This window comes from Apaloderma vittatum, unplaced genomic scaffold (genome assembly GCF_000703405.1).
Source record: "Apaloderma vittatum isolate BGI_N311 unplaced genomic scaffold, ASM70340v1 scaffold17371, whole genome shotgun sequence".
Classification (NCBI taxonomy): Eukaryota; Metazoa; Chordata; class Aves; order Trogoniformes; family Trogonidae; genus Apaloderma; species Apaloderma vittatum.
In genome coordinates this window covers 12,971-39,856 of record NW_009698740.1, presented here as the reverse complement: position 1 = coordinate 39,856, position 26,886 = coordinate 12,971, and the positions used below count along the sequence as shown (strand labels likewise).

At 36.9% G+C, this 26,886-nt stretch overlaps 1 protein-coding gene across 1 annotated transcript; it reads left to right on the top strand.

Annotated features, from left to right (window-relative positions):
* On the top strand, positions 1-26,575 carry LOC104280475 (TBC1 domain family member 5-like). The gene is made up of 9 exons (XM_009878136.1): positions 1-132; positions 1,767-1,856; positions 1,965-2,036; positions 4,840-4,907; positions 10,967-11,069; positions 17,828-17,916; positions 19,360-19,410; positions 19,499-19,568; positions 26,399-26,575. The coding sequence occupies exons 1-9, from the start codon at positions 1-3 to the stop codon at positions 26,573-26,575; spliced, it is 852 nt and encodes a 283-aa protein (XP_009876438.1).
* The last annotated feature ends 311 nt before the right edge of the window (positions 26,576-26,886 follow it).

Below are 26,886 nucleotides of genomic sequence, written 5' to 3'. Positions count from 1 at the left end.
ATGCCTTTTGCTTTTGCATGCAGTAAAGAATGGGAAGAACTATTTGTAAACAACAATTACTTGGCAACTATACGGCTGAAGGGGATTAATGGGCAGCTGAGAAGCAGCAGGTTCCGTAGTGTTTGCTGGAAGGTAAGAAGAGAAAATATTTATTTACAGTTTGTGGTTGCAATATATCAACACATTACCTGATGCGCTGGAAGATTATTGATGCGAAGAATCATGAATTTTCTGAGAGACTTCATCCCAATGTTTTCCTACTCATTTTTATAATTCATAGGACATTTGCTAATCACATTTAGTTCCCTTAAAGCTGAATTGTGGGTGATAGCAAAAGATTCCTAGGAAAAAATGTCTTTGTGCTGGGTGCTGTGTTTAGAATTGAGTGCCACACAGCCATCTCTCCTCTCAGTCTTGGTGCAGTGAAGTCATGCACTGGAAATAAAAAGAAAGTTTGTGTCACAATTTACAAGTTGTGGAACCTGGGACTCCTTTAAGATCAGTCTGGTGCTTCTGCTAGCAGCTTTTCCCAGTGAAACGGGGAAATGAAGACCAATCTGTCTTGTAATGACTGGATGAAGAGAGAAGCCCAGTCCTCCAGTCTTAAAACACAAGTCCTCAGAAGAAAGGAAGACAGAAAGAAAGCAACCTAATATTGAGATGCTATATAAAGTCCAAGACAATTTTGTTGCACTGTCACTGGGTCTTCTGTGCTGCACTATGATAGCAGAGAACATTTTCCCTAGTAGAGTTGCTGTATGTTAGCAGTGATAATTTAAATTACATCATGTGGTTAATTACCACGAGCCTCACATTGGCACAAAGACCTCTTAAAAGAAAATGAAAATACTCTTTGTATATGAATGAAAGAAATTGAAAAAATGAAATTTGTGATTTGAAATGTATGTAGCATTGAACAAATCTAAAGTTAACAAAAATACTTTTTTCAGGAGGCCAGATGAATAATGCCACAATTGTTGTTTTGTTGGTGTGCTACTCCCTGAGCCCCTAAATTAGGAAGTCGTAGTTCAAAATCCTAAAGTAACAAAAATGTGAAGTCCCTCACTATCCAGTAATTAAATCAAGGAGTGGCTTTATTTTAGAAATAAGGCTGATTTTATTTGCATGTCCTAGTATGATTTTGCGCTCTATTTTAGACTGCCTGTTTGTAAAATATTATCTATATTTTTATTAGTTCTGAAATACTTAAGTATTTTTAGTAATTTGAGAAGGGGGCATTTTTTGACTATTTACTGTTTCAAAATGGACCCTTTTACCTGTATAGCAGAATTCTAGAATGTGTTTCTTTTCTATAGATTGAGATTTTCCCTTTCTGTGTTTCTTACATAGAGTATATCTTTTCTGCTCTGCATTCATGTTTAGGTTTAAGCATGTTGCATTAGTTCATCAGTGTGATGTGAATAGATAGCTTCAAGTTTTGTATTTTTATTTTCATCTCTTTGCATTTTGTTTCTGCCTTGGAAATCTCAATCAGCTTTACTGAAGTTGTGACAATTTACACAGCTTGAGCTTGTGGCTTCAGGTTTTTTAATGTTTCATTTCATACCACAGAACTGCTAGTGTTTCTAGTTTCTTATTTGTTGACTGGAAAATACTAAAGCCGAAAGTATTTTATAGATCTTTGTTTTCTTTGTATGTGTAGAGTACTTGCTCCTCCTTTTTGAAATGGTGCTGTCTGGTAGGATTTATGTGAAAAACTATGTTAAATTGATGAAACTTACAGATTTATTTTGTTTCGTTCATAGTTGTTTCTGGAGGTTCTACCCCAAGACAGAAGTCAATGGATTAAAACCACTTCAGACTTAAGAACTTCTTACAATAAGATCAAAGAAATTGTAAGTTGCAACAAAATAATTTCTCTACTGGCATGCTTTGGCATAGATATAAAATACTTACAGTATAACTGAAGAGGATTTGATTTTTTGTTTTTTTTTTTTACCCAGCACATTACAAACCCTCGGAAAGCAGGACAGCAAGATCTGATAATCAACAACCCACTCTCTCAGGATGAGGGGGTAAGTTGACCCTTGGTTCTATCAACACACGTGCTACTAAAATTCTCATCATCATCATCGCTCTGACACAAGTATGATCTTGCTGAAGAAGGCAAAATGGCAGGTGCTGAAATCTCCCTCCCAAATTTCCAAACTGACTTGTTTCAACAGTTGGTTCACAGGCTCTGCTGAACAACCAGAAATGCTCATTTTCAGGTTAATATTCTGATTTTTCAGGGCCTATCAAAGGGAAGGCTGTGATGAACAAAAATCTGTGCCGGACTGTAAATCCAGTTTCACAGCATACCTTTTCTTTAACTGATATGGTTTTTACTGCCATGTGTTTTCGTTTTATACTTAAAATGGCTGTAGGTGAAGGAGTGTTTAAACAATCAATATGAAGGGAATGCTGTTAACAGCAAATCCTGAAGAACCCTCTTCTGGAACACTGTTCAGCCTTGGAAGTGTTTCTCCAGCAAAAATAGAATTGTTCTACGTTTGAGTTGCATACGTGCTGAGTTAATATGTAAAGCACCAGGCTGCAAGACAGGCATTTCTTCCAAGGTTTTTAATTCTTTTTTCCGTATAGTTAAAAGAAACAAAAGTTTCTTTTCTAATCAGAAAGCAGCCAGCTGCAAAACGAAAGATCCAGATTTTAAAGAAATGCTGAAAATGTGGTACAAGTGTTTGGCCTGACTGTCGTTAAGTGCAGAGCATCCAGCTCTCATTTAAATTAATAGGACCTACTTGTAGCTTGTTGTTTTCGAAGACGTAACAATTTGAGCAAGGCTTACATGTAGATTTGGGAGCTTAATTTTAGCCAATGATTTTGTTTTTACCCTGTCCCTCTACTGCATTGTGTTATACTTGAAAAGCTCTCAAGTATTTTATAGCTCATCTCTTAAAACTTTTCTGTTAATTGTGTTGCCATTTTGGAAAATTCTTTGTTATCAAATTTTCAAAATGACTTAATACCATGAAAATAATTTGTGTGGCTGCATTTAAGAGATTTACACCTGAAAGACTGTCACAGATATCTTTGATGGTATTACTTGTACTTCCATTTTGTTCCCAAACGGAAGCCCATATTTTGTTTGTAGCTTGAGACTCTGCTTCTTATTTAGAAAGAGAGGGAGATTTGCTTGTTGAAACACGGAAGTATTGATCACAGGCATGTTGTTGGCTCTGCAGCCGGTATGACTGTGCATGCCATCACACCGTTCTTGCATCCAGCTGGACAGAAAGTTACATCAAATATAAAAGACTTAAAGTGCTTCTGCTTTAGTCTGAGATAATATGCAGTGACGCAGCCTGCTTTTTGCCTGCGACATCCTTAGGAGATAGAAGTCAAAGTTTAACATGTCAGAGTATGTGACATTAAACTCACCGACCAAACCAAGGACAGGAATGAAGAGCAAAGTGCCTTTGAGCCTCTGCAGTGATTTAGTGTTTTACTCTTTTAGTGTCCTGGGATTTGCTTCCTTTTTGTAATACAGATTTTGTTTCCTTCGTCCTTTGATGGACCAGAATGGGAGCAGGGACAGGGGAGTTTCAAAATGTGGTCTAGCTGCATGAAAATAGCAGTGAGTTACAAAGATACTAGTTTTATGTAAAACATTGTCAAGGATATACCTGCTTCTAAAGTTTTTTGTTCCTTTTCATAGTTTGTAACAACAAGATAGAAGGTAATTAACATTTTTGTTATTTTACCTTCCTTTTGTTAGATAACATTAATTTACTTTCTGTTTTCTTTCTGTGGACCATAAGCCACCATGGCAATGAATTGATTACAGAAGAGCAAGAAATTCTGGGAGGACTGTAGCCACTCTTTTTGTGCCATATTTCATTCACTGGTGCAGCTACTATCTGAAAACTAACCTGCATGAAAAGACTGCTGTAGGTTTTGTCCCTTCTGTATTGTGATCAGTATGGCCAAGCTGCCATCCCTTTACTGTAAAGAACAGGCTTTACAATACTTTTTCTGGAGCATGGAAACAACACTTGATGACTTCTTTCAGGTTAGCTTTTGCAAAATATTAGTAAACAAAGCATGGAAACCAAAGAAAGAATGCAAGTGGTCGTAAGCATGGATATAGAAGAACCTAAACTTACTTCCAACTCTTTTATTATTGTTTGGTGTAGTTTTTTTCTTTGATTGGTTGGGGTTTTATTTTGGTTTGGTTTGATTTTTTTATGTTGACAGTGAGCTTTAATAGCCCGATATTCTCTAGCAGAACCTTTTTAGAATGGCCAGTCTTGATCTGCACTCTGTATATGTGTTAGAGTGATACCATTTTCATAACAAGTGTTTGATCATCGTACCTTCCTTATTCAGTTTTACTTCCACTAAGACAAACTGGCTTATTTCCAAACAGCTTCTTAGTATGGAAATTATAGCAGCTTCCAATTAGAATCCATGCATCCATAGGAGAAATGGATGTATAATACGGTGATGTACTGATTTTTTTTTCGGTTGAGCTGCTAGTTCTGGTAAGTTTGAATTTACTCTGCCATTCTAAATATTCTTCATACACTCCTTACAAGTAAATTACAGATCTGCAGCCATCCAGTGAGCAAATAGAAGGATCCTAGAACAAGGATCCAGAAACTTGAATATTTTCATCTCTAATCTAAACTGACTTTCTCAGATACATTGGGCTGGTCAGTGACATTCTTTTTTCACACATAAAATATTGATATACCTATCTACCCAGAATGTTGAGGATTAATTAGTTAATATTTGTACAGTACTTTGCTGATATAGTATATAAGCCTTAAGTATTAGTAGAAGTCTGTTTCATACAATTATTCTTCCTTATTTCAGAGTCTTTGGAATAAATTTTTCCAGGATAAAGAGCTTCGAGCGATGATTGAACAGGATGTGACAAGAACGTATGTAGATCTTTAAGGAAATTGCTATATATAAATTTAGATTCTGCATTTTTATGTGGTGTACATTATACTGTGTTTACTGGACTTTGGTTACTATAAATGTCAGGATTGTTGAGTATGAGTGTGTAGAAACATACATTAAATGTAAAAAAATACAGCTTTCTTGGAGTGAAAAATGAGAAAATTGAGTTAAACATTAAACCCTGGAGATTTATTGGTATCATTGAAGAAAAGCTCTTCTAAATTAAGATATTAGGAAATGTATTACTATGTGAAATTTAAAGTAGAGTTTTCCATATGAAGCAAAACGAAGGTAAGGGAAAGTGAAAAGTCTTTTAACTAAATTATGATCATAATAAAAGAATGAACAGATTACTTTATTTAATTCTTAACACTTATTCAATCAGTAATAAAAAAGTAGTTTGTAATTAGTAAGAGAAATGTCACTCATCTAGAGAAGTTAAACATTTCTATTTTTGTTTAGCACTTTTCTAGTGTTATTTGTCACATACGCCTTCTAAAATTTGTCCTAATATTACTGTGATAATGTTTTCATTTTCTTGGCCCTTAGGTCATTCCTGTTTAGGAACTTGTTTGAGTTAGAACACTCAGTTCCTGAAAACATTTCTTTTCAGAGTGAAAGTATTAACTGATGTGTAAATGTAATTAAATTCAATTACTGGTTTGCTACCATGTGAAATTTTACTCTATCGTGAATATTTTTCCTAATAACTTGAAGAAAGAGGTAATAGTCATACAGTTTTCAAATCCCAAGCTCACGCATTTTCATTTACAGAAACAAAGTCACACGGAAGAAATTGCTGTCTGGTTTTGGGATATTTTATATGTCCATCCCTAGGCCCATTCTTGAATACATTTTGCCATGAGATGTATAATTAAAATCTGAGTATGCTTTCATGTGCATTCTCACAACAGATGGTATTTTTTGTTTGTTAAAGGAAACAGTTCAGGATGTTCTAAGATTAAAATATATACGTATCTAAACTATAATTGAAGAAGGAAAAGTTGTGTGGAGGTTATGTTGGATGTAAGGCTGTTCTTTAAAAATATGTATATGTACACAAAGTCCAGGCTTTCACTCTGGCAAATGGCAGAGTGAGTAATAATCACTAATATCAGTAATAGTGATTAAATAAATTTCCATTTATGTATATTTTAAAAATAATGTCTTTGAAACAATAGCAGCATACATTATGTGTCATCAATATCAAATAGGAGCAAAATTTATCAGTGTAATATAGATTTATTTTATAAACTACCTGCACTTACATATACACTTGTAATTTTCCTCATCATAAGACATAGCGTGCATTTACGTATACACGCATATCTGTTTGCAAACTATTATTGGTGTAAGAAGTAGTAAGTTCTATATTCCTTGGCTTTGAAATGTAAGTACTGTCTCTTTAATGTTGTTCATTTCACTTCCAGTTTTTGAATAAGTTCCTGGAGTTACAATATAAAAAATTGTCATTAATTTACAATGCTTTTTATCAACAGTTAAAATAATTAGATGTTATTTTCAGTCACCATAATCATTACCTTCTACTTTCTGTTTCTTATTTAACCAATATTTTTGTATTCTTTGTCATCGAGTTCAGTAGTCATCATTCAACAGCATCAAGTAAATAATGCTGTAGGCAGTGATGCTAACTGTACACGGAGTAGCAAACCAGAATCCCATCTACTGAAGCAGTAAAAGATTTCCTCTATAATATTTTTATTAGAACTTACTGAAGTGTAGTAATACTGGATGGGAAACGAGTGTAGAAATACGCTTTTAAAATTGGTATTGGCTTAAATTGTTTTAAATTTCAGAATTCTGTTACCCAAAGGAAACCGTGATAAAGTATGTTCATGTGTGTGTATTCATATGCATTTAGTGAATCCTTATCTCACTTAATAATTAGATTTGTAAAACATAGATGCTCATAACTGGACTAATAATCCTTTAGAATCTATGTACCTGAAGAATTCTAGGACACAAATCATCTCTTCGTATAGTAAATTTCTAGTTACAGGTCTAGTGAATCACACTGTAGAGAAATATGTTTTTCTTCAGTAATTATAAAAGGCTTCTAGCTCACCTGTAGCTCACTAAACTGCAGTCTCCTAAAGCTAGACGAGAATAATCCAGGGATTTTGTCTAGTTAGTCCTAACTCATTAGTGATTAGCAGTTCTAATTATTCACCCAACTTATTTTTTACAGTAGTTCAGGGATTCAGAATGGATTTTCCTTCTCCTGTCTAAAAACCATGTACTTTTGATCTGGAACCAAACAACATCTCATTCTGTCTCAAGTGAGAAGCTTCTAAAAATGAGGGTGGGAAGGAGAGTAAGGGAAGTTTACTATAGTGCAAGTAAGAGCCTTATTTTAAATGTAGATAGCAGAATCAACCAAGTTTGACTGTAATACTATATTGTATTATTCTACTAAGAACGGAAGATGTATATGAACTAGCACCATAGAAACTCATAACAGACAATGCAATGATTAATTACTGTCATTCAAAAGATGTACCAAGGAACAATCCTGATTTATTTTGTGATGGTTAAGAAGGTAAGTGAGAAAGAAGATTTTTTTAAAAAAATATTCTACAGAAATGAAAATCAGAAAATTGGCAGATACAAGAGCATCTAGCTACTAGTCAAATCAAAATGCCAGTCTCCTTGCTGCCATCACCTTGTACATCTAGGATTGTTCATGGCTAGATTTTATTACACTCTTTTTCTCTTAATTATTTGAGAAAAGAAAATGCTTAAGGGATGTTCCCAATAGACTAATCAAATGGAATTCTTTTCTTTTGTAGTACTGTTTTTATATATTGTCTACCTAGTTTCTCCTTGAGCAGTAACAATCACAACTCAGGACAACAGAAGCTGTGTGAAGATGAGTAGTGGTGGGTGCTGCTGTTTCAAATACTGCATCTCCCAAATAACAAAAAAACCCCTCACGCATAGCAAGGTAATGGAGAAGCCATTAGGCAAGTACATCCTTCCTAAGCGTGTAGAAAAGATGGAAAGAAAGAAGAATCCAGTGAGTATGAACATAGAAGGCAAAACACGGTTTCTCTGTAAGAGGAGGGACTGCTGGAAGGGAGAGCTACCTTTATACACCTAGCCCCATTTAAGAAAAAAAGTGAGCAACAGGAGGGCACTTATTGCTCTTCTTTACCAAACTTTTGCAATTGCAAGAGTAAATTCCGTTGTTTTTTTTTTTGTTTAGTAGCTTTCCCCATTCCAGCTGAGTTGGGAAATGGCAGGAGATGGAGTCTGTTTGAGAAAAAAGATGGTCACTCCATGGCTGAGGTTAAGTGCTTCATTTCTGTCACCACCAAATATGTTTCCTAAAGTATTCTTGCATCCTTTTATTTGGTTGCCTGCCTAGGTTTCTTCTGTGTCAAAGTCTGTCTGCCTCTAGTGTAGGACCCCCAAAGCAGACTGAAGGAATGTTTTAAAAACTCATAATTAACTTGCGCTGGTCTTCACTTTCAGAAAGCAGATACTTGAATGTGCCGTTGTTTAACTGTAGCGGTTGTGATAAAAGAGTCTAGCAGAATTCCTGTGTCCTTATACAGTCTTTCTCAGAAATGTAATTAACAGTAATATTCTAGTGTTCGTGAAAAGTATTCTTACCTTCCCTGATTTGAGGATACTGTATTTCTAAAACAGTGCTTTAATCATAAAATGACATTCTCCATAAAAATCCATCCTGAACTGATAGTTCCCTCATGATCTCTTGTATTTACATTTACTATAATTAATACTTCAGCCAGCTTATTCCTGAGTTCATTATTATCCTTTCTGTTACAATCTCTGGTATTACTAGATCCTCACAGACATCTCTGTGTATTTTTGAGTTTTCTTTGTTAGTCTTGTCTTCCTAAACTTCACAGGGCAGGCCTGAATAACAGTCCTTCAGAAGTAATCTCTTCAAACCCCTAAATTATGTCGATTGCCATCTGCTGTAATGCACTTTTGGTCTCAGCTGTGTCCTTCCTTTACAGTAATATGATTAGTACAAATGCATACAAGTTTCCAAATGTTGGTCTACCATTACCCCCTCCAGGTGCCAGGGAAACGTTACACCCCTCATCCCAATGCCTTTCTTAGCACTTCAGCACTGCTGTATTTAAGCCATGGTGTCCATCTGAGGATTTCAAAGCACCTTTCTAGCCTTTATTACTTCTGTTATTAACACTGATAGTTTTATCTGAATTGTTTATTGTAATTCCTATTCTAATTCCCTGTATTGTTTCTCTATGACAGACTTTACAACAGGCTTAATATAACTGGTCTAAAATATAGCATTGTAGCTCAATCTTGGGAAGCGGAATAAAAAAATTGCTTGAAGAGAACTTATCTGCAATCCATGTGATTTTAAAACTGACAATACTATAGCATTTCTAGTCTGAGACCTACTGTTGTCTTTTAAGTAATCTTCTGTTTTCCTTTGTCCAACTTTACCCTTTCCTTTCTTTTTAGTATTACACCTTTATAGATTTTTTGGTTTTATTTGTTATTGCTCCATATAGGTGGATGTGGTTTGGCGTGGTTGCGTTATGAAGCGTTTTTTGCCATTTAGTTACTGCTTTAGTAAGCATGAAAACACTTCTGTTTGTGCACTTATTTGTTAAAGTATATCCTGCATAACCACTATATTGCCTACCTCTAGTGGTCAAGGAGCAGGATGCACAGGTGAGAGTTGCTTCAGAATAGGTACATATTATAAATATTTATGTTTTCCTGGATTATACCTAGATAACAGGATTTTCCCAGAAGCTTTCTTCCCTTATCCTCACACATATTTCCCCACTTCTCACACATAGAATCAAAGTCCACTTCATTCTGTTTCCCTTAAAGGATATTTATCTTGCCAAAGTATCAATGTTCATGAAATGAACAAATATTCAGATGTTCATGAAATGTGCAAATGTTCATGAAGTATTGAACCCTTGTGCATGTGTTTCTTCTGACATACTCTTCTTTCTTCCATTTAATTCCAGTTTATAACTGGAAAATTTACAAATTTCCTTAACCCGTTATAGCTCTTCCACTCTTCCTTTGCCCGACTTTTATCTTGAGAAAAATGAAGAGCAGAGCTAAGGACTGTTTGTGAAACTGCAGGGCAGACCGGTCATTCAGTTGCAGTTGCCAGCCTAACACAGATCAACAGAATGGGACCATGTCATATGAAGTATGTTTATCTGTGGAGATTTGATCTTCCGTGCTCTTTTTTTCAGTACCTGAATGAAATTAATCAACAGATAACTGTTTGCAACAGTTTTAAACTGCCTTTTTTGTTGTTTTTGAGAGGAGAAAAAGTGTCTGCTTGGATTTTTTTATCATATTCCTTTTCAAGGTGTTCCTAGCAAGTTTTAGAATCATTGGTGAAGGACTGAGAATCAGCAGAGCACAATCTTGGAGTTGTTACTGTTGTTATGCTGTGCCACCTGTGACTGGAATGGTCTTCTGGTCTGCTGGGCTTTGCAGTAAGAGTCTGTCTGCAGGAAGGAGAGGATAACTCCTTGCTTTCCTTCTATCTCCTTTCATTCGGCTTCAACTCCACTTGTTTTCATGACAGGGGAGCAAAGAAGCCTGATTCTTTAGGCATACTCATATGGTACATCGTGCTATTTTTATTGGATTGTCAAAGTCACTCCTTTTCAGCAGATTGTCTGTGTCTAAGAAGTTGACAATTAAAACAATCTACCATTGTATTTCATTATTGCAGATCTCAAGTTTTCATAATGCTAAAAGGCAGTACTTACATTACTTCAGTATAACTGGTCATACCATATCTTTGTAGCAGGCTGATGCATATTACTGAACATAGTTCAGAGTTTTGATTGCAAAACAGGAATAACAAGTCTCTAGAAGTATTCTTACTCTAGCAGCACTGACAATTTACAGAGCAGTAGGAAAGCAGATGAGGGAGGTTCTTTTTTACCTAAAACTGTTTCTAGAAGACCAGCAACTGAGATTTTGTGTGCTATATTGTTTCCTTTCACTGTAAAGTACTTTTATTCATTTTCAGCTTTCCTGAAATGCAGTATTTCCAGCAAGAGAACGTGAGGAAAATTCTTACAGATGTTCTGTTCTGCTACGCCAGAGAAAATGAACAGTTGCTTTATAAACAGGTAATGAAAATACTGTACAGGTGGCATTCATTGACTCAACATCTTCTGTACGGTTTGACAATAATGTAGTTCTGTTGTATCCAAAGTTGTATCATAGTGCTAAAGTAATCAAAGAACTGCTTGTCAGCTGGATGGTAAGAAAAGTAAGCTCATTGAATAACATATGTTTTTTTCCTCATAAGACAGTCCCTCAAGTTGTTTTCTTTAAGGTTGCTAAGTTGTCTAACTTAAAGTTTCTTAATAAACAGCATCTTTTTCTTCCATGCTACTTAAGAAAGAAAAAGAAAGGTTTTTTGTTCTTCAGTAAAGAAAGACAATATGCAGCAGGATTAAAAATGGTACTGAATAAACAAAAAACATAAGTAGGAACTCATAAAATTTAGGCAAAGTTACTATTTTAAGTTTTACAGAATATTGTAAGTTCTTCCTCAAAATGCTAAAGCCACACGGTATGTTAGTGAATAGATCCTTTATCTAACGCTCTAGCGTCCAGATACAACACAGCTGACTGAAGGATAAGGGTGCTACAAATACCACTTTTACTGTGTTCCCTGAAGGAAAGCCTGCTTATATGGTTTTTGATAAAATGGTAAAGAAAGCTTTAAAGTTGTACTAACTGTGCATCCATATGGGATGCAGGCTGAATTAATTTAACGTTTATTCTAAAGGTTTTGAAGCAGTTATGAGCTTGATACTAAGCTGATATAGCAAGACCAATATACAGAATATTGACATAAGTGTATTTATATTTGTTTTTTCAGGGTATTAGCTGTAGAGTGAGTGAGGACTGACAAATGGGGATATTCTGTGTACCTGGACAAAGGATAAACTGTAAAGCAGCAAACTTTAAGTAGAGAGAATATTTTTCATGGCAGAAGTTCATTAAATGTGAAAATTTTTATAAGACGCTATATGCTTTCAGGCATAGCCTGTGACCACTTGTCCTCAAGCCAAGGAGGACATTCATGAAAGTTGAAAGAACTCTTACTTTTGAAGAACTGTCTTACAGATTATATCAAAAATCAAATATATAGTTATAAAACATGAAATCTCTATCAGCTGGTTATTTCTCATGTTTGACAGACTGTGAGCAAGGAATAGTCTTGCATGAGAACAAGAAAAAATGAGATTTCTGAGCTGTATTTTGAAGGACACTGCTAAAAACACTTCAGCAGCATTCAGCCTTCCCTTTCTAGTGAATGTAGGCCAGAGTACTGATGATGGGAAGATGGAAGAACACATTCCAGCTAATTTAATCTATCATTCATTGAACAAGAAATATTATTTTACTCTTTGATATGACTTAAAAGGACTTAATTACTCTCTGCTTATATTTAAAATCCTCTTGATTCCTTACGAAGAAATAATACCTTTCTACATAAGGATGGAATATTTAGCCAGATCAATTTTTTTTTAAAAAGCCCTGAGTTTCCTCACAAGCTGTTAAAGCTATTATTTTCTACTAGGTGACACCCCGTTTAACATAGACCATATTGTTAATAGTTATGGGATTTTATTGAATTAATGAGACTGTTATCATGTAGTAGAATGTCTTGCTGAGTTAATTGAAACTGCAGAGATTATATAAATGGTATTAATGATCTTTGACTGCCTGATGCCTCAACTTTAATAAAGACTGCTTGGTGGGCTAAATGAACATAGTCAGATAAAAGAACAGGTTCAATTTTGCAAGCCTACAGGCTGTTGACAAAGAAAACTTTGTTACCTCTGTTTTTCAACTGCTGTGCATCAGTGCAGTAATTCCAGTAAGGCGTTGCATAGGACTAAGGGGAGAGGTAAAGTGCAGAAAATGAAATAAATTTAGATCTGAAAAACTGTTGATTTAAACTCTCTGAAATGTGTGTTCAGTATATCACTCAAGTCTCATGGTGTTGTGCCAAGTCCACAAAAGAGCAAATGATCATGGTTTTCCTCTCTTATTGTGGATGTGTCCCACTTTTATTAGGAAGTTTTCTTTTTTCTTACCTCATTTTAAAAGGTGGGTTTGGTTGGTTTTGGTGTGTTTTATAAATTAATGTTCCTGTTAGCTTATTAAAGACAGTCGTGTTTTTTGGTCCGTGTGTCCCTCGCTTTTCCAATAACATTCCTTTCCTGTCCATTAGTACCTTTCTCTGAATTAGTTAATAGGAAATAGAGTTTGTGGTGGCAGCGGATTTTTTCCCCCTCTTTTAGCAAATGCCTCTGTTGCAGTCAATCTTCCTGTCCTACTGTTTATTGATTCTATTTCTACCATTGACTCAAGCACCACTTCCCATAATCACAGAAACGCAGAATGGTAGGGATTGGAAGGGACCTCTGGAGATCATATAGTCCAACCCTGCTGCCACAGCAGGTGCACCTAAAGCAGGTTGCACAGGGTTGCATTCAGGTAGGTTTTGAATGAGTCCAGAGACAGAGACTCCACCACCTCTCTGGGCAGCCTATTTCAGTGCTCTGTCACTCTCAAAGTAAAGAAGTTCCTTCTCATATTTAGATGGAACTTCCTATGTTCAAGTTTGTGCCCATTACCTCTTGTCCTGTCACTGGGCACCACTGATAAAGACTGGCCCCATCCTCCTGACACCCACCCTTTATGTATTTATAAGCATTGATTAGATCCCCCCTCAGTCTTCTCTTCTACAGACTGAAAAAACATAAGTGCCTCACTTCTTCGTAAGACAGATGCTCTTCTAGTCCCCTAGTCATCTTTGTAGCCCTTTTCTGGACCCTCTCCAGCAGTTCCCCATCCTTCTTGAACCGGGGAGGCCAGAACTGGACACAGTACTCCGGGTGCAGCCTCACCAGGGCGGAGTAGAGAGGGAGGATAATCTCCCTCAACCTGCCGGCCACACTCTTCTTGATGCACCTCAGGCCTTCTTGACCACAAGGGCACATTGCTGGCTCATGATCATCCTGTTGTCCACCAGGACTTCCAGATCTTTTGCAGAGCTACTTTCCAGCAGCTCGGCCTCCACCACATCAAAGTGTAGCATGTTTGCTTGAAAAAAATGAAGGTTACCATTAAATGATCAATGACAGATCACCTCCAAGCCTCTCTCTCACAGTAATCTGAATACAAAGCCCAAACTAAGGAGTTTGGCTTCATATTGAGCATCCATCATGGGACTGCTTCCATTGTTATCCATGAGAATTCCTCTGCCTCATTTGTATGACACAGAAACATGGAAATATCAAGGTTGGAAAGGACCGTAAGATCATCAAGTCCAACCTACAGCCCTACACCACTGTAACACTAAACTGTCTCCTGAAGTGCCACATCCAGCCAGTTTTTAAACATGTCCAGGGATGAGAACTCCACTACCTCGCACGGCAACCCATTCCACATCCACATACACATGACCACATACAAGAGCTACATTTGCAATTAGAATTATAACGCTTGAACAATAAGTGCGAACATATACTTCTGTCTGTCAGCATCTGTACAGGACCTGATGTTTCTCTTTTTGGAAGAGCTATAGTTCTTGACAATTTGCATACTTGTATATAAAGTGTATCTCATGTTTACAATATTTTATTGAAACTATTACATGGCATCAGCATGTAGTCTTACAAGAAGCAGTCAATAGTGTTTGTTTAATATGCATATATGCATGAAAGTTGTCTTTGTAGTAGGGTTTGTGATTTTTTGACCAGTGTGAAGTAGTATTTTATTTCATGAGGAAAAAGATATTTCTGTCCCTAGTCAAATGGAGTTGAATGTTCTGAAGCTGTCTAACAGATTTTGCAGATAGAATCCTCATCGGGATCGTTGAATTTTTAAATAGTAGCTGTAAATACAAAATTTAAAGAAAATAGTATATTGTACTTAATAATATGTAAAAATTCCTCTTAACATTCCTCTGTAAGACTGGTTCCAAAATTCTGGTCCTACTTGCACTGGGTAGAAATGGTGACAATTAAGCTAAATCACTAGGCTAACTATTGTTCGCTCATGATTTGATTGTCCTTAGAGAAGTCAATATAATTTTGAAATGCATCAATTCACTTTTCATCATAGAAATGCTCTATTTCTGGTTTTCTTTTTAAACCAAAGACTGTATTATGAAATCAATGTTTTGTTGTAGCTGGGAAGTGTCATAAAATTATCTGAGCTCTGTCAGCTTATTTATTAACACTAAAGAGTTTTAGTAAACTGCAGCATTGAAAAAATATGTGTATGCATATTAACTGGTGGCTTTTCTTGCCAAGCTAAAAATCTCTAAACATTTGAAGTACTCTTGTAACTGAAAGATCAGAGGTATCTTTTTGAAATCCTGATATTTCATCATCTGTTTGTTTTGTTTTTGTTGTATATGGGCAGCCACATTATGATTCTACTTATTATAAAGTTGATATATTATTATGTTGGAAGAATGTATGATGTGCTTTTATCTTTTATAACTAATTCTTATTTTATGTCCTCTTTCTTTTTCATCAGCTTATATGTTTACAGCTCAGGTGGTAGTTTTATTAGATAGTCAAGTTTTTTGCCATTTCCATTTCTCTTATTTCATGTTAGTGTATCAGAGCGAATAAAAGATTAGATGTGGAGCTGTTAATTAACCAAGGACTATGAGTATATGTGAGAGTACAAACCAGGTTATCTACAGTTTATTTAAATATTCTTTTCACTTAGATTTACTGTCTAATTCTGGACCTATTTCCCTGTCACTCCTATTCCTTTCCCTTTTTATATGACCGTGAGGCTTTCAGAAATCTGAAGCTGTCAGTTTGTAATCTAACCCGTATTGTTGTGTTTGGAATTTTTATGTTAGCTCCTGAAATCAAGTGGCTACATTGGGTATAATCTTTTTTTGGTTTTTTTTCCCCTAACTGAATTTCTATTTAGCCTTCATCTTTCAGCATAGTCCCTAAGGTTTCAGAAATACAAAAAAGAAATAAAACATCCAAACTTCAGTAGTTTTACTGTCTTTAGCTTTGCCCAGTCAACTGACTGCTGTTGCTGCAACCCTATGACTGAGGTGATAAGAGTTATCTCAGTCTTGACGAAATTAAAATTAAATTTCATGGGATTTCAGTTAATAGCACACAGGGAGATTTCCAAACCTCTATTTTTTTTCTTCAACACTGCGAGATATTGGAATTTCCTCTTAAGAACAGTTTTGATTCACTAATGTGTATCCAAGCACACTCAAAACAGATAATGATCTAGAGATGGCTTCCACATTTACTTCTCTGCTCAGTGTGGACTGCTTCAGGAGAATCCCAATTATTTCCAATAAAAGTTAAAGATTCGGTTTTAGTAGTTAATGCATCTGTCTGATACATACGAAGCCGATAAGCTAAATCACTGCTGTTGAATACTCCTCAAATGCTACATGGAATGTCAACTTATACACCAGCAAAACAGCACGATAGCTGCACAAGCATTTAAGTTTTTCATTGCTCACCTCCGTCCGTCACTGAACGGGCTGGAAAAGCAGGTGGAGAAGCTTCCAAGCTTGGAGGTTCCACTTGCCGAAGCAGTTGCACCTTTGAACTCAAGCACTGCTGGCAGCAAGCTCTTCCTCCTGCAGTCGGCCAAGGCCTTCACCCAGAGCAAGACCCAACAGGGTCTAGCACCAAATCCTGGCTGTAGGTGGTGTTTTGGGGCTGAGGTCAGGAGCTACTTCCCCTTGGAGGTGGATGCTGTGTCCAGAGGCAACCAGACAGGTCTCAGCCCTTCATCCCGCATCACTTCCATCACCAGAGGCCTCCCCTGGATTCTTTTGTATGGCTGACCCCCACCACACCCTGTAGCTCCCATAGTTCCACCTGCCATCCTAGTCTAGCACTGGGACTCCAACTCCCCTGACATAACCAAATTCCCCACTTATGATACCCCAAATCCTCCTTTTCCATGATCTAAGCTGAGGGAAAGGGCCAAATTCTACTGAAGATGAGGCTTCATTCTGCAAGCTATATTTTCACCTGCCCAGCATGTTGCTGCTTGCTGTTGATTCAGCTTCTGGTAACAAATTGACAGGCCCCAGGTGAATCAAGGCAAGCTCCGAGTAAAAGTGCTCCTAGCTGGCCTGGGTGGCTCAGCCATGCTTCTAATGCTGGCCCAGGTCCTCAGCTAGCCACGATTTTTTCTCTTCCAATCCTGGCATGTTTCTATATTTTTTCTGTATCTTAACATAGTTTGCACTCGTAGGTACTATTCTGTAATGGAACACTACCAGGCTTGCTATCCGTTGTGTTGGAATTAGTTTATTTTTTATATTGACATAACAATGTAAAAAAAAAAAAAAAGGCGAAAAGCCCATGTCCATAGGAATATAAGTTTCAGTTTTTGATTTCCCAAATAAGCTGTCCCCATCTCCTCTAAAGGCTACTATGCTGGTTTTGAAACATTGTCAAAAAATAATTTTAAATTTTGTAATTTGTCCCTTTTGCAGATCTTTGTACTGTGGATCATGATTGTAATTATCATAAATAAAATTCATATTTATGAACATAAATCTCGGAGTAAACTGCCAGGTGCAGGGTTGACTACCATTGCCAATTTGTTGTCTGTTGTGTTAGAAAAAGGGAGAATAACTTGCTTCTCTATATTATATAAGAATAAACACTTGGAGTTAATCAGGATTTAAGATAAAAGCCATTGATTATGATACCGATCTGTTAAGAATGTAAATGTTCCTGCTTTTAATTAGTCTGTACCTAATACTGCTGCCTGTCTGGTGCTCTGCATTAGGAACTATTATATGACTGGCAAATCTTACTCTACTTCTGCTTCCTTTTATGTTTAGGGTATGCATGAACTTTTAGCTCCCATTGTCTTTATCCTGCATTGTGACCACCAAGCTTTTTCACATGCCAGTGAAGCTGCACAACCAAGGCAAGCGTTGTTTTATTTGTGTAGTGTTAAAAATGTGTGTTACTTGTTTATAATTGATAAATTGATAACAGAAATTGTTGCATCCTCCTGCTTTCACGTGAATGTCCTCATTTCATCTTCCAGCTGCTAGAGCTTCTGAAAGGGGGATTAAAAGTGTAGACATTGGCCTCTTCACAGATAGCAGCTGGCGAAAAAAGAGAAGCCAAGAAACCAGAGGAAAACCTTAATAAAAAAGGTTACATGCCTACCTACCATTTCTCCTCATTCTTATGGCCAGAAATTGTTTAGTTTTTGTCATTGAAGAGAGGAGGCAAATAAGAGAACTACATTCATAGAACGGACATGGGGCCAACTCTCTCTCCTCATGTTTTAAAAGAGAAAAAAATGAATGTAAACAAGTTGTTGTGATTGATATTTATTTCATCATCTGCAAAATTGTAGGTGCAATATCTGATTTTCCTTTGACTTGGTAGTAACATTAAGTTTGGCTATCAATTCTCCATTTCACTCAAGCAGTGTGTGTGTATGTGTATGTAATTATACACATAGGTATAAAATGTTACATCAGACGTGATTGTGTCAACCAGTTCAGATGCTTTTTTTATTCCTTATATGTAAGCTTTTTTTTAAAAAAAAAGGTCTATTAAAAAAAAACTATTTACCTTCTTATGTCACTTGTGATATTTAGGTCATTTCATTTGTCTTTTTGCATTCTCTTTTGGAGCCCAGCAGTGAATAAAAGCCAATTTAATTGTGTGTACTGTGCAATGTAACCTCTGTTATCACCCCTCACTGTAATTGTCCAAAGGCAGTTAGGCATAAGGATGGAGATTATTAACAAGTCTATGTTTTTATTCAGTGTCTGTCCTTAGATATCCTGAAATTACCTAGAAGATGCTATTCAGTGCTAAGTAACTTAAAATAACCATGTGTTATGTACAGCATTCTGTTCCATCTCCACTGAAAAAGTAGAGCTAAGCAGCAAAGTAGATGGAAAAGAGGTGCTGTCACTGATTAATTGCTGTTAAACTACAATAAAAATACAGGCTATTAAAACAAAATAAATTAATGTTTTGATACTGCATATTTGACCAGTAACCATATTTTTTTTTGTTTGGGACAAACAGTGATAGATTGTGCAGCAATCAATTATTCTAGATCAAGCATATTCAAATAATACATTGTGACATTCAGTAATTTGTTATTTGGAATAATTAGATGGTTACTTCATTGTAGTGCAGACAAGGCAGCTAATTTGTTTTTGATCTTTATAAAAAGGAAAGACTTCATTTGTTCAATGGAGTTGCTCTTTTTAATTAAAAAGGCTAGTTTTCTCATTTGCACTTTATATGAAAGTTGGCTTATAAATACATAATAGTATATGCAGAACGCTGACCAAAAATAAACATTCACATTTGGATTGTTCACTGTTGCCTTTTTCAGCGAAGAAATGAAAGTTCTTTTAAATCCTGAATATCTGGAACATGATGCCTAGTAAGTTTTAACAACTTTCTTTACATTTAATTTGCTCTTATTTGTAATACATTATTTAACACTGAATTTGTGGGTTTTTCCTCTTCAGTGCAATGTTCACACGACTTATGAAAACTGCAGAACATTGGTTTTCAACTTTCGAACATGACAGTCAAAAGGTAAATATTGCTTTAAAGTGTATTTTTTTTGTATTTTTAAGCAATGTGATTTTTAATATGATTGAAGTAATTTCAAGCTAGTAAGGCATCTTCTCTTTAACAACTTGGTTAAATCAGGCCCTACCAAGTTTACAGTCTCTAGAGGTTCTTTAGAATTTGGCCATAAGCACTTGTGGAACATCTTCCAGTAAAGAGTTCCTGTCTTTTGAAAGATCACTTTTTAATCGAAAGCCAAATGTGCAAAACCAGATCCTCCGATGTATGAGTAATGCTCTTGTGTAGCACTCCAAAGAATGCCTTTCATAGGCACGTCTGTGTGCCCAAAACTTGTCCAAACACCATGTTAAATAAATGCATATAGGCAGTGTTTAATGTATTGGGGCTTGATTTGTTTTCAGCTCTTTACAAATGTAAACAATTTGCTGTGACACCAAAACTTCAGCTATAGGCTGTCTGTCAAGGGTCAGGGTGCATCTTTCCTTGGCTTCATCACTTCATTTCCTTACTTTTTTTCTTCTTGATCACTGGGTATTCAAACAGAGGGAATGCCGGTGCCCTCAAATCTCCTGTGTAGCTATACAGACACTGCTATACTTAGTATGTTGCTTCTTCTCATAGAAAAGCTTCTTCTGTGTTTTGAATTTAGTTCTACAGAACTCTTCCTTGCAAGGACCTTCTAAGGATCATCTAGTCCTTGCCTGTAACCATTTTTCATTTCCGGCATGAGGGACAATTCTCTCAGTCAATTGCTTGAGATTTTCTCAAAATACTTTTTGACCCTGTTTCTTTCCCTGTTTACCTTTCTTTTTTAATTCTGAAAAAGTATTTGTGTGATGGAGGGCATGTAGAAGGCTCTAGCAAAACATACCAATGTTACAGTTATTGCCAAGACTTTCAGGGTGTTATATACTAAAAGAGTTGTCCTTCAAACTTAGTTCCAGCTTGATTCACTTCAAAAAATGTTGCTTAGATCATGTGGTGAGTATCTATTAACAAAAAAATAGTAAGAATTTGATTGACTCTGGATGTCCACATGTGTGCACCAAAGCATATTTACAAACTGTAATTAGAGAGTACTACTTTGCGAAGTGGTTTGGCCTGTCTGTTGAAGAAAAAGGTGTTCACCTAAGACTCATATAAAAGCCTCTATTTTCTTTAAAAGTTGAAATGTACATATGTGTATATTTTATTAGACATGGAGCATTGGCATCTTGGCCTAAGCTATCTACAGTTATAAATTACTCTTTGGATTTGGATTTTTACATAATTCTCAGTAACTAAAGATAAAGCATCTGAGATACAAATTTTATGAACTTATTACATAGTCACTTTTATTCCAACAACAAAGCTGTGAGACATGTTTCTCTGAGTGTAGCTTTTCGGGATTCAGTGTATTCAAATGCATTTATTGCAATTTATATGACAGAGGTGGTAAAGTCTGAGGTTCAGTTTTATTCTGGGAAATAACTAGGTCTGCTTACAGATTTGCAGTGCTTGGGTAGCAGGTGAAAGTTTACATTGCCCTTTCCAGTCCTTTCATGGCATAAAAAATTAACAATGCAAAGCGCATGGATTAATATCTAGTTGTTTGTTCTTGTTCTTTGCAAACATGTATAATCTTTAATAATCCTTTCTTGTATGTATGCGTTTTACAACCATGACTTTGAGGGTTAGCTATGTAATAAAGTCTTCACAAAGAAAGCACTGAAATCTTGTGCTCTGAGAGACATGTTACATTTTATAGCCTCTAACAGTTGGTTCCATTATTCCCAATTGCCATTAGAGGAGCTTCTCCAGCTACTCCATTCCCTTGTGGTTAATGAGAGAAATCTGTCCACGGTTTATACTTGTACTATGTCGTAGCCTCTCTTTACTGCTGTAGCATTTGTTTCCTAAATGCATGAATATATGAATTATATTAGTATCAACTGCCACCTATTCCAGTCCATGTTGTGCTACGTGATGTTTTGTGGCAGGATTTGGTGGCTCTGTTCCTAATACTTGATCTAAATTTTTCAACTGTATTTTACTAGTATCCATATTTAGACTGTTCTTAGAGGTGAATCTGATGCTCTCCTGTGAACAGTGTAGCACATCTCTGAGCCATCCCTCTTTTTGCCTTTTTATTGTGAAGCGCATCGCTTTGGGATTGATGCTTTATATTTTGTGTTAGCAGTAGATGACTAAACCCATGCAACTCAATTTTTTTCCCAAGAATGAGAAGCTCACAAAAAGAAAATGGGTGTTTTGTCTCCTGTGGCAACTTAGTATATGGTGAGTATGGGCAGGGGCACAACATCATGTTGTCCACTTGGCTTCCGTACTTTAGGCACAAGCACTGTGAGCCATTTCTAGTTAAACATTTTGTCAGCTTGGTTGTATTAGTTTATTTCAGCATCTTTCTGTTTGGGCTGTTTTTTTCACACCAGCTGATGTGATTTTTTGGGAGCAATTTCAAATGACTAAATGTATTGTCGTTTTCTCAACCAAATTGTGTGAGAGGAGACAAGAGATGTATCGTATGCACTCTAGTCATCCACTAAACTTCTTGCTGGAGTGCACCAAATCAGGAGGCATGGACAGTCAAGACATTAATTATTGATAGCAACTGCTGTCCCCACAGATTATATCATACTTTGAAGATTTCTCTTAATGGGGTTAATTTCTGAGATGCTCCTCATGGCTTAGACAGTATACTTTTCACTGGGTAGAAAACTGGCTGGGCAGCTGAGCTGGCAGTGGTGAGTGGAGTTAAATTCAGTTGGTGGCCAAGTGGTCTTCTCCAGGGCTCAATACTGGGGCCTGTTCTGTTTAATACCTTTATCAGTGATCTGGATGAGGCAATCAGGTTCACTCAGGAAGTTGGGAGAAGGCACCGAGATGAGTGTTTGGGCCTACTTGAGGTTAGAAAGGCTCCTACAGAGGGCTCTGGACAGGCTGGATCGATGGGCCGAGGCCAACTTTATGAGGTCCAACAAGGACAAGAGCCGAGTCTTGCACTTTGGTCACAATAACCCCCATGCAAACCTACAGTCTTGGGGAAGAGTGGCTGGAGAGTTGCCTGGCAGGGAAGGACCTGGGGATGTTAATAGATGTGGTAAAGCAGTGGGCCCAGGTGGCCAAGAAGGCCAACGGCATCCTGGCTTGCGTCAGAAATAGTGTGGCCAGCAGGAGCAGGGCAGTGACTGTCCCCCTGCACTCAGCACTGGTGAGGCCACATCTCGAATCCTGTGTTCAGTTTGGGGCCCTTCACTACAAGAAAGACTTTGAGGTGCTGGAGTGTGTCCAAAGCAGGACAACGAAGCAGTGAAGGGTCTAGAGCACAGGTCTTACAAGGAGGAGCTGTGGGAACTGAGGTTATTTTGCCTGGAGCAAAGGAGACTGAGGGGAGACCTTATCACTCTCTCCAACTACCTGAAAGGAGTTTGTATTGAGGTGGGGGTCAGTCTCTTCTCCCAAGTAACAAGTGATAGGAGTAAATGGCTTCAAGTTGCACCAGGGTGGATTTAGATTGCATGTTAAGGAAAATTTCTTCACTGAAATGATTGTCAAGCATTGGAACAGGCTGCCCAGGGAAGTGATTCTATACCATCCCTGGATGTATTTAAAAGACACGTAGATGTGGCATTTAGTGACATGGTTTAGTGGTGTACTTGGCAGCGTTAGGTTAATGGTTGGACTTGACCTTTTCCAACATAAACAATTCTTTGATTCTATGATTTTGATGGATACCATTTGTTTCTCTCATGCTTTTAAAAATGGCAAGCTAGCATATATTATTTGATGCGCTTAGCCATGTTGCTAGTCAGACAGTCTGACAGTCAGCAATGTGTCAGTGCTGCATTACGCCAAAGTGCACAAATGCTGCAAGTGACAAATAATTCCAGTTTTGGCACTCCTCTGTAAAAGGAAGCTTGCATTAGTTTTGATATTCAGAATCCTTTGACAATTGAACCAGTGTTTAAGAGTCTTCTCCTTTACTAAAAAGATGGCTTGAAAGCCACAGACAACTAATGATATAAAAGCTAATCTGAGTAACTATCTAGTGTTCTCATATTACAAATTCAAATAAGTAGGATTCTAATGTTGAAGTTTGTATACAAGAATCACAGAATGTTTGGGGTTGGAAGGGACCTCAAAAGATCATCTAGTCCAGCCCCCCTGCCAGAGCAGGATCACCTACAGTAGGTCACACAGGAACGCATCCAGGTGGGTTTTGAATGTCTCCAGAGAAGGAGACTCCACAACCTCCCTGGGCAGCCCGTGCCAGGGCTCTGTCACCCTCGCAGCGAAAAAGTATTTCCTCATGTTTTTGTGGAACCTTCTGTGCTCAAACTTGCACCTGTTCCCTCTTGTCCTGTCATTGGACATCCCTGAGAAGAGCCTGGCTCCGTCCTCCTGATGCTCAGCCTTTACATATTTATAAACATTAATGAGGTCACCCCTCAGTCTCTTCCAAGCTGAAGAGACCCAGCTCCTTCAGCCTTTCCTCAGAAGGGAGATCTTCCACTCTGTCATCTTTGTGGCTCTACGCTGGACTCTTTCCAGCAATTCCCTGTCCTCTAATCAAGAAAAGCTTAAAAATACTTATCTTTTTAGTCATCGGAGTTAGGAGTGTATGGAGTGGTCAAGCTGAAGTTGAATAAATAAATAAATCTTGAAATTAAAAACTTGAATAAACCAGAATGAAATTCGTACCGCAGCTGTGTGCCAAATGGTGGAAGATATACAGCCTTTGAATAGGTAGAGTTGCAGGCTTTTATTATTAGTTTCAAAGATAAATTTATATGTTTATTCAAAAGGTTACTATAGACTGGCATTTAACATAAAGGCAATGTTACCACATCACAACCTAAAGAGTGTTTTTCTGTGTGGAGTAGAAGGAGATTAGTGGATACCCTTTTAAAGTATTTTGCATTCTAGCATGTGACCAAGAAAATAATGAAATGGGTCTGAAAAAATAGTAGGAAATAGCCATACAATGGAGGAACAAAAGTCAGGGTAAAAAGAAGGCTGATGGATTTCGTAATAAAGAAGTTAGTAGAATAACTAAAAAAAAGAAGTAGGAGGAACATCCTTTCTCAATGTACCTGCAGATGCTTAGAATTTTAATATTTAAGTAAGTAGCAACATTTCTTAATAGCCCCTAAGATGCTAGATGTTTTATTTTAAATTTCTATTTGGTGGAACAGAAAAGATTTTGAATGAAAGGATACCATGTCAGTGAGCTTTATTTGACCATCTGAGGGAGCTTTTGTCAAGTGATTTGCTAGGACATCCTAAGTGAATATATCTTGATACCACAGTAGCAAGGCAAAACCACCACACTGTAATAGACAGATCAGTCCCTTTGCTGCAGTTGCCATAGCAAAGCAACAATTAAGCAGATTTTAAGATGCAATTTATAATCAATCAGATCCTTAAACAGAACATTTTACCTGAAATCAGTGCTCAGCATCATACCATATTTTCTGCAGTACAGAAATTAAATAATTTTTAAAAAGTATTTCAAGCAAAGGACATCAACATAAAAAATAAGCATTTTGGTAGAAATTACTAAATGTTCACTGCTCACTTGAATGCTAAACTGTAAATAATTGTGAAATAGGAGTAATTCTCTTCCTTCCTCTTAAAATGCTGATAGAGACTGGGGTTGAAGAGGGACTATAACCATAGGAACAACCTTGGGGATAGTTTATGCAACAAAAAAAACCCTTTCTTTGTTATTGAATCTTAAATGTAATGTTCTTTTCACTGTATTGAACCAAGTGAATTTGTCTTTCAACACTTTAAGCTGTAATGGAGTCTTCTTAAATTATTAACCCTTTGACCTTGATAATGCTTCTCTATCAATATACTGAACAAAAGGGTAGAAAAACAGTAACTATTTTTTAAATTGAGGCTTTCAGATCAGAGCCATGATGACAGATTGCAACAAAATCGTGGCAAAATCTTCTCTTCTTACTGTTCCAATTTTCACTGTTTTATGGCTTTAACATTGTTCCTGACATCTTAATTCTCTACGTCACTTTTCCCAATCTTTCTCTTGATAGGTTTGACTAGTCCTTTTTTATTTCTCATCTGTATTTTTACGTTTCCTGTTTGTTCAGTGCATTCCATTACTTGCTGCATTTCTTTCTAGCATTCTGTCTATTTTTTAGTAATGCTTCACTCCTTTGCAAGAACAAATTTAAAGCATCAGGTTCAAGGATGCTAATCCTCCAGAAGTTTTCTTCCTCTGTTTCTACTTGCTGTGTGTCATGTTCTAGATAGTGACATAGTTTGCACAACCTTTAGGTCCAACCAACTGCCTTCTAGCCATCAGATTCATCTGACTGTTCTCTTTCTTTTTTTTGTCATAATTTTTTCTGACGCTTTATCAAGGTTGTGTAGATTTTGAGGCACAGTCACCAGATTTTCTGAGTAAGGGAATTCTGTTTAGAAAGGATTGTTTGAAAATAAATTATTTCCTACTTGGTATGCAATTTATTGTCCTCTGAGGGCGTATATTCACTGCTGAGTTACCATTCATCTGCTTTGCTCTGAACTGACTCAGACCACTGATATTAAAGCTAAAATAAAGCTGCCAACACTTTGCCAGAGCACAGCACGTATGTAAATATTGATGTGCAGAATGAGGAAGTGAACCTTGGACTGCCTGGGAAGGGAAATCCCAGAATACCTTCCACAGAAGTGGATACTTGAGATTCCTCTTTGGCTGGAAAAGAAACGTGTTTATTTGGAAGCCAGTGATTATCAAAAAAGAAATCTCTTGTAGACAATCCCTTTAGACAAAAAAGCTTCATGGGATATGTTTTCTGTGTCTGCAGGAGAAGGATGTGATGATTACACCTATGCCATTTGCAAGGCCACAGGACTTAGGCCCATCTATTGCTATTGTAGCAAAGGTAAACCAAATTCAGGATCATCTGCTGAAGAAACATGATATTGAGCTGTATATGCATCTGAACCGACTGGAAATTGCTCCACAGATTTATGGACTGTAAGTGTTTGCAAAGCATTATTTCACTTAATTCCTTCTGGGTTTATTTCATAATATATTGACATTTTTTCCTTAAATTTAGGATTAGAGGAATGGAGCTAAAGTAAACTACTTCTTATCTCTTAGAAATCATTCAGCTGGCAGTATTACAGTGACACCCCACTGTTGTATCTCTGACAGTGGCATTCTCAGTGCAGATAAAGTCCATTCAGCTACATATTAAGAGAACTTAATATGAGAGAGTGATTGGAGAGTGGCCGTCAGAGAGGGACCTAGGAGTGCTGGGTGACAAACGGTTGGCCATCAACCAGCAAT

What these genes read in the sequence shown, in the direction of transcription:
- LOC104280475 (XM_009878136.1), top strand. Translation starts at nt 1, where the DNA reads ATGCCTTTTGCTTTTGCATGCAGTAAAGAATGGGAAGAACTATTTGTA. An exon ending in TCCGTAGTGTTTGCTGGAAG is followed by an intron (nt 133 to 1,766) that starts GTAAGAAGAGAA and finishes TTTCGTTCATAG; the next exon opens with TTGTTTCTGGAGGTTCTACC. An exon ending in GAACAGGATGTGACAAGAAC is followed by an intron (nt 4,908 to 10,966) that starts GTATGTAGATCT and finishes ATTCATTTTCAG; the next exon opens with CTTTCCTGAAATGCAGTATT.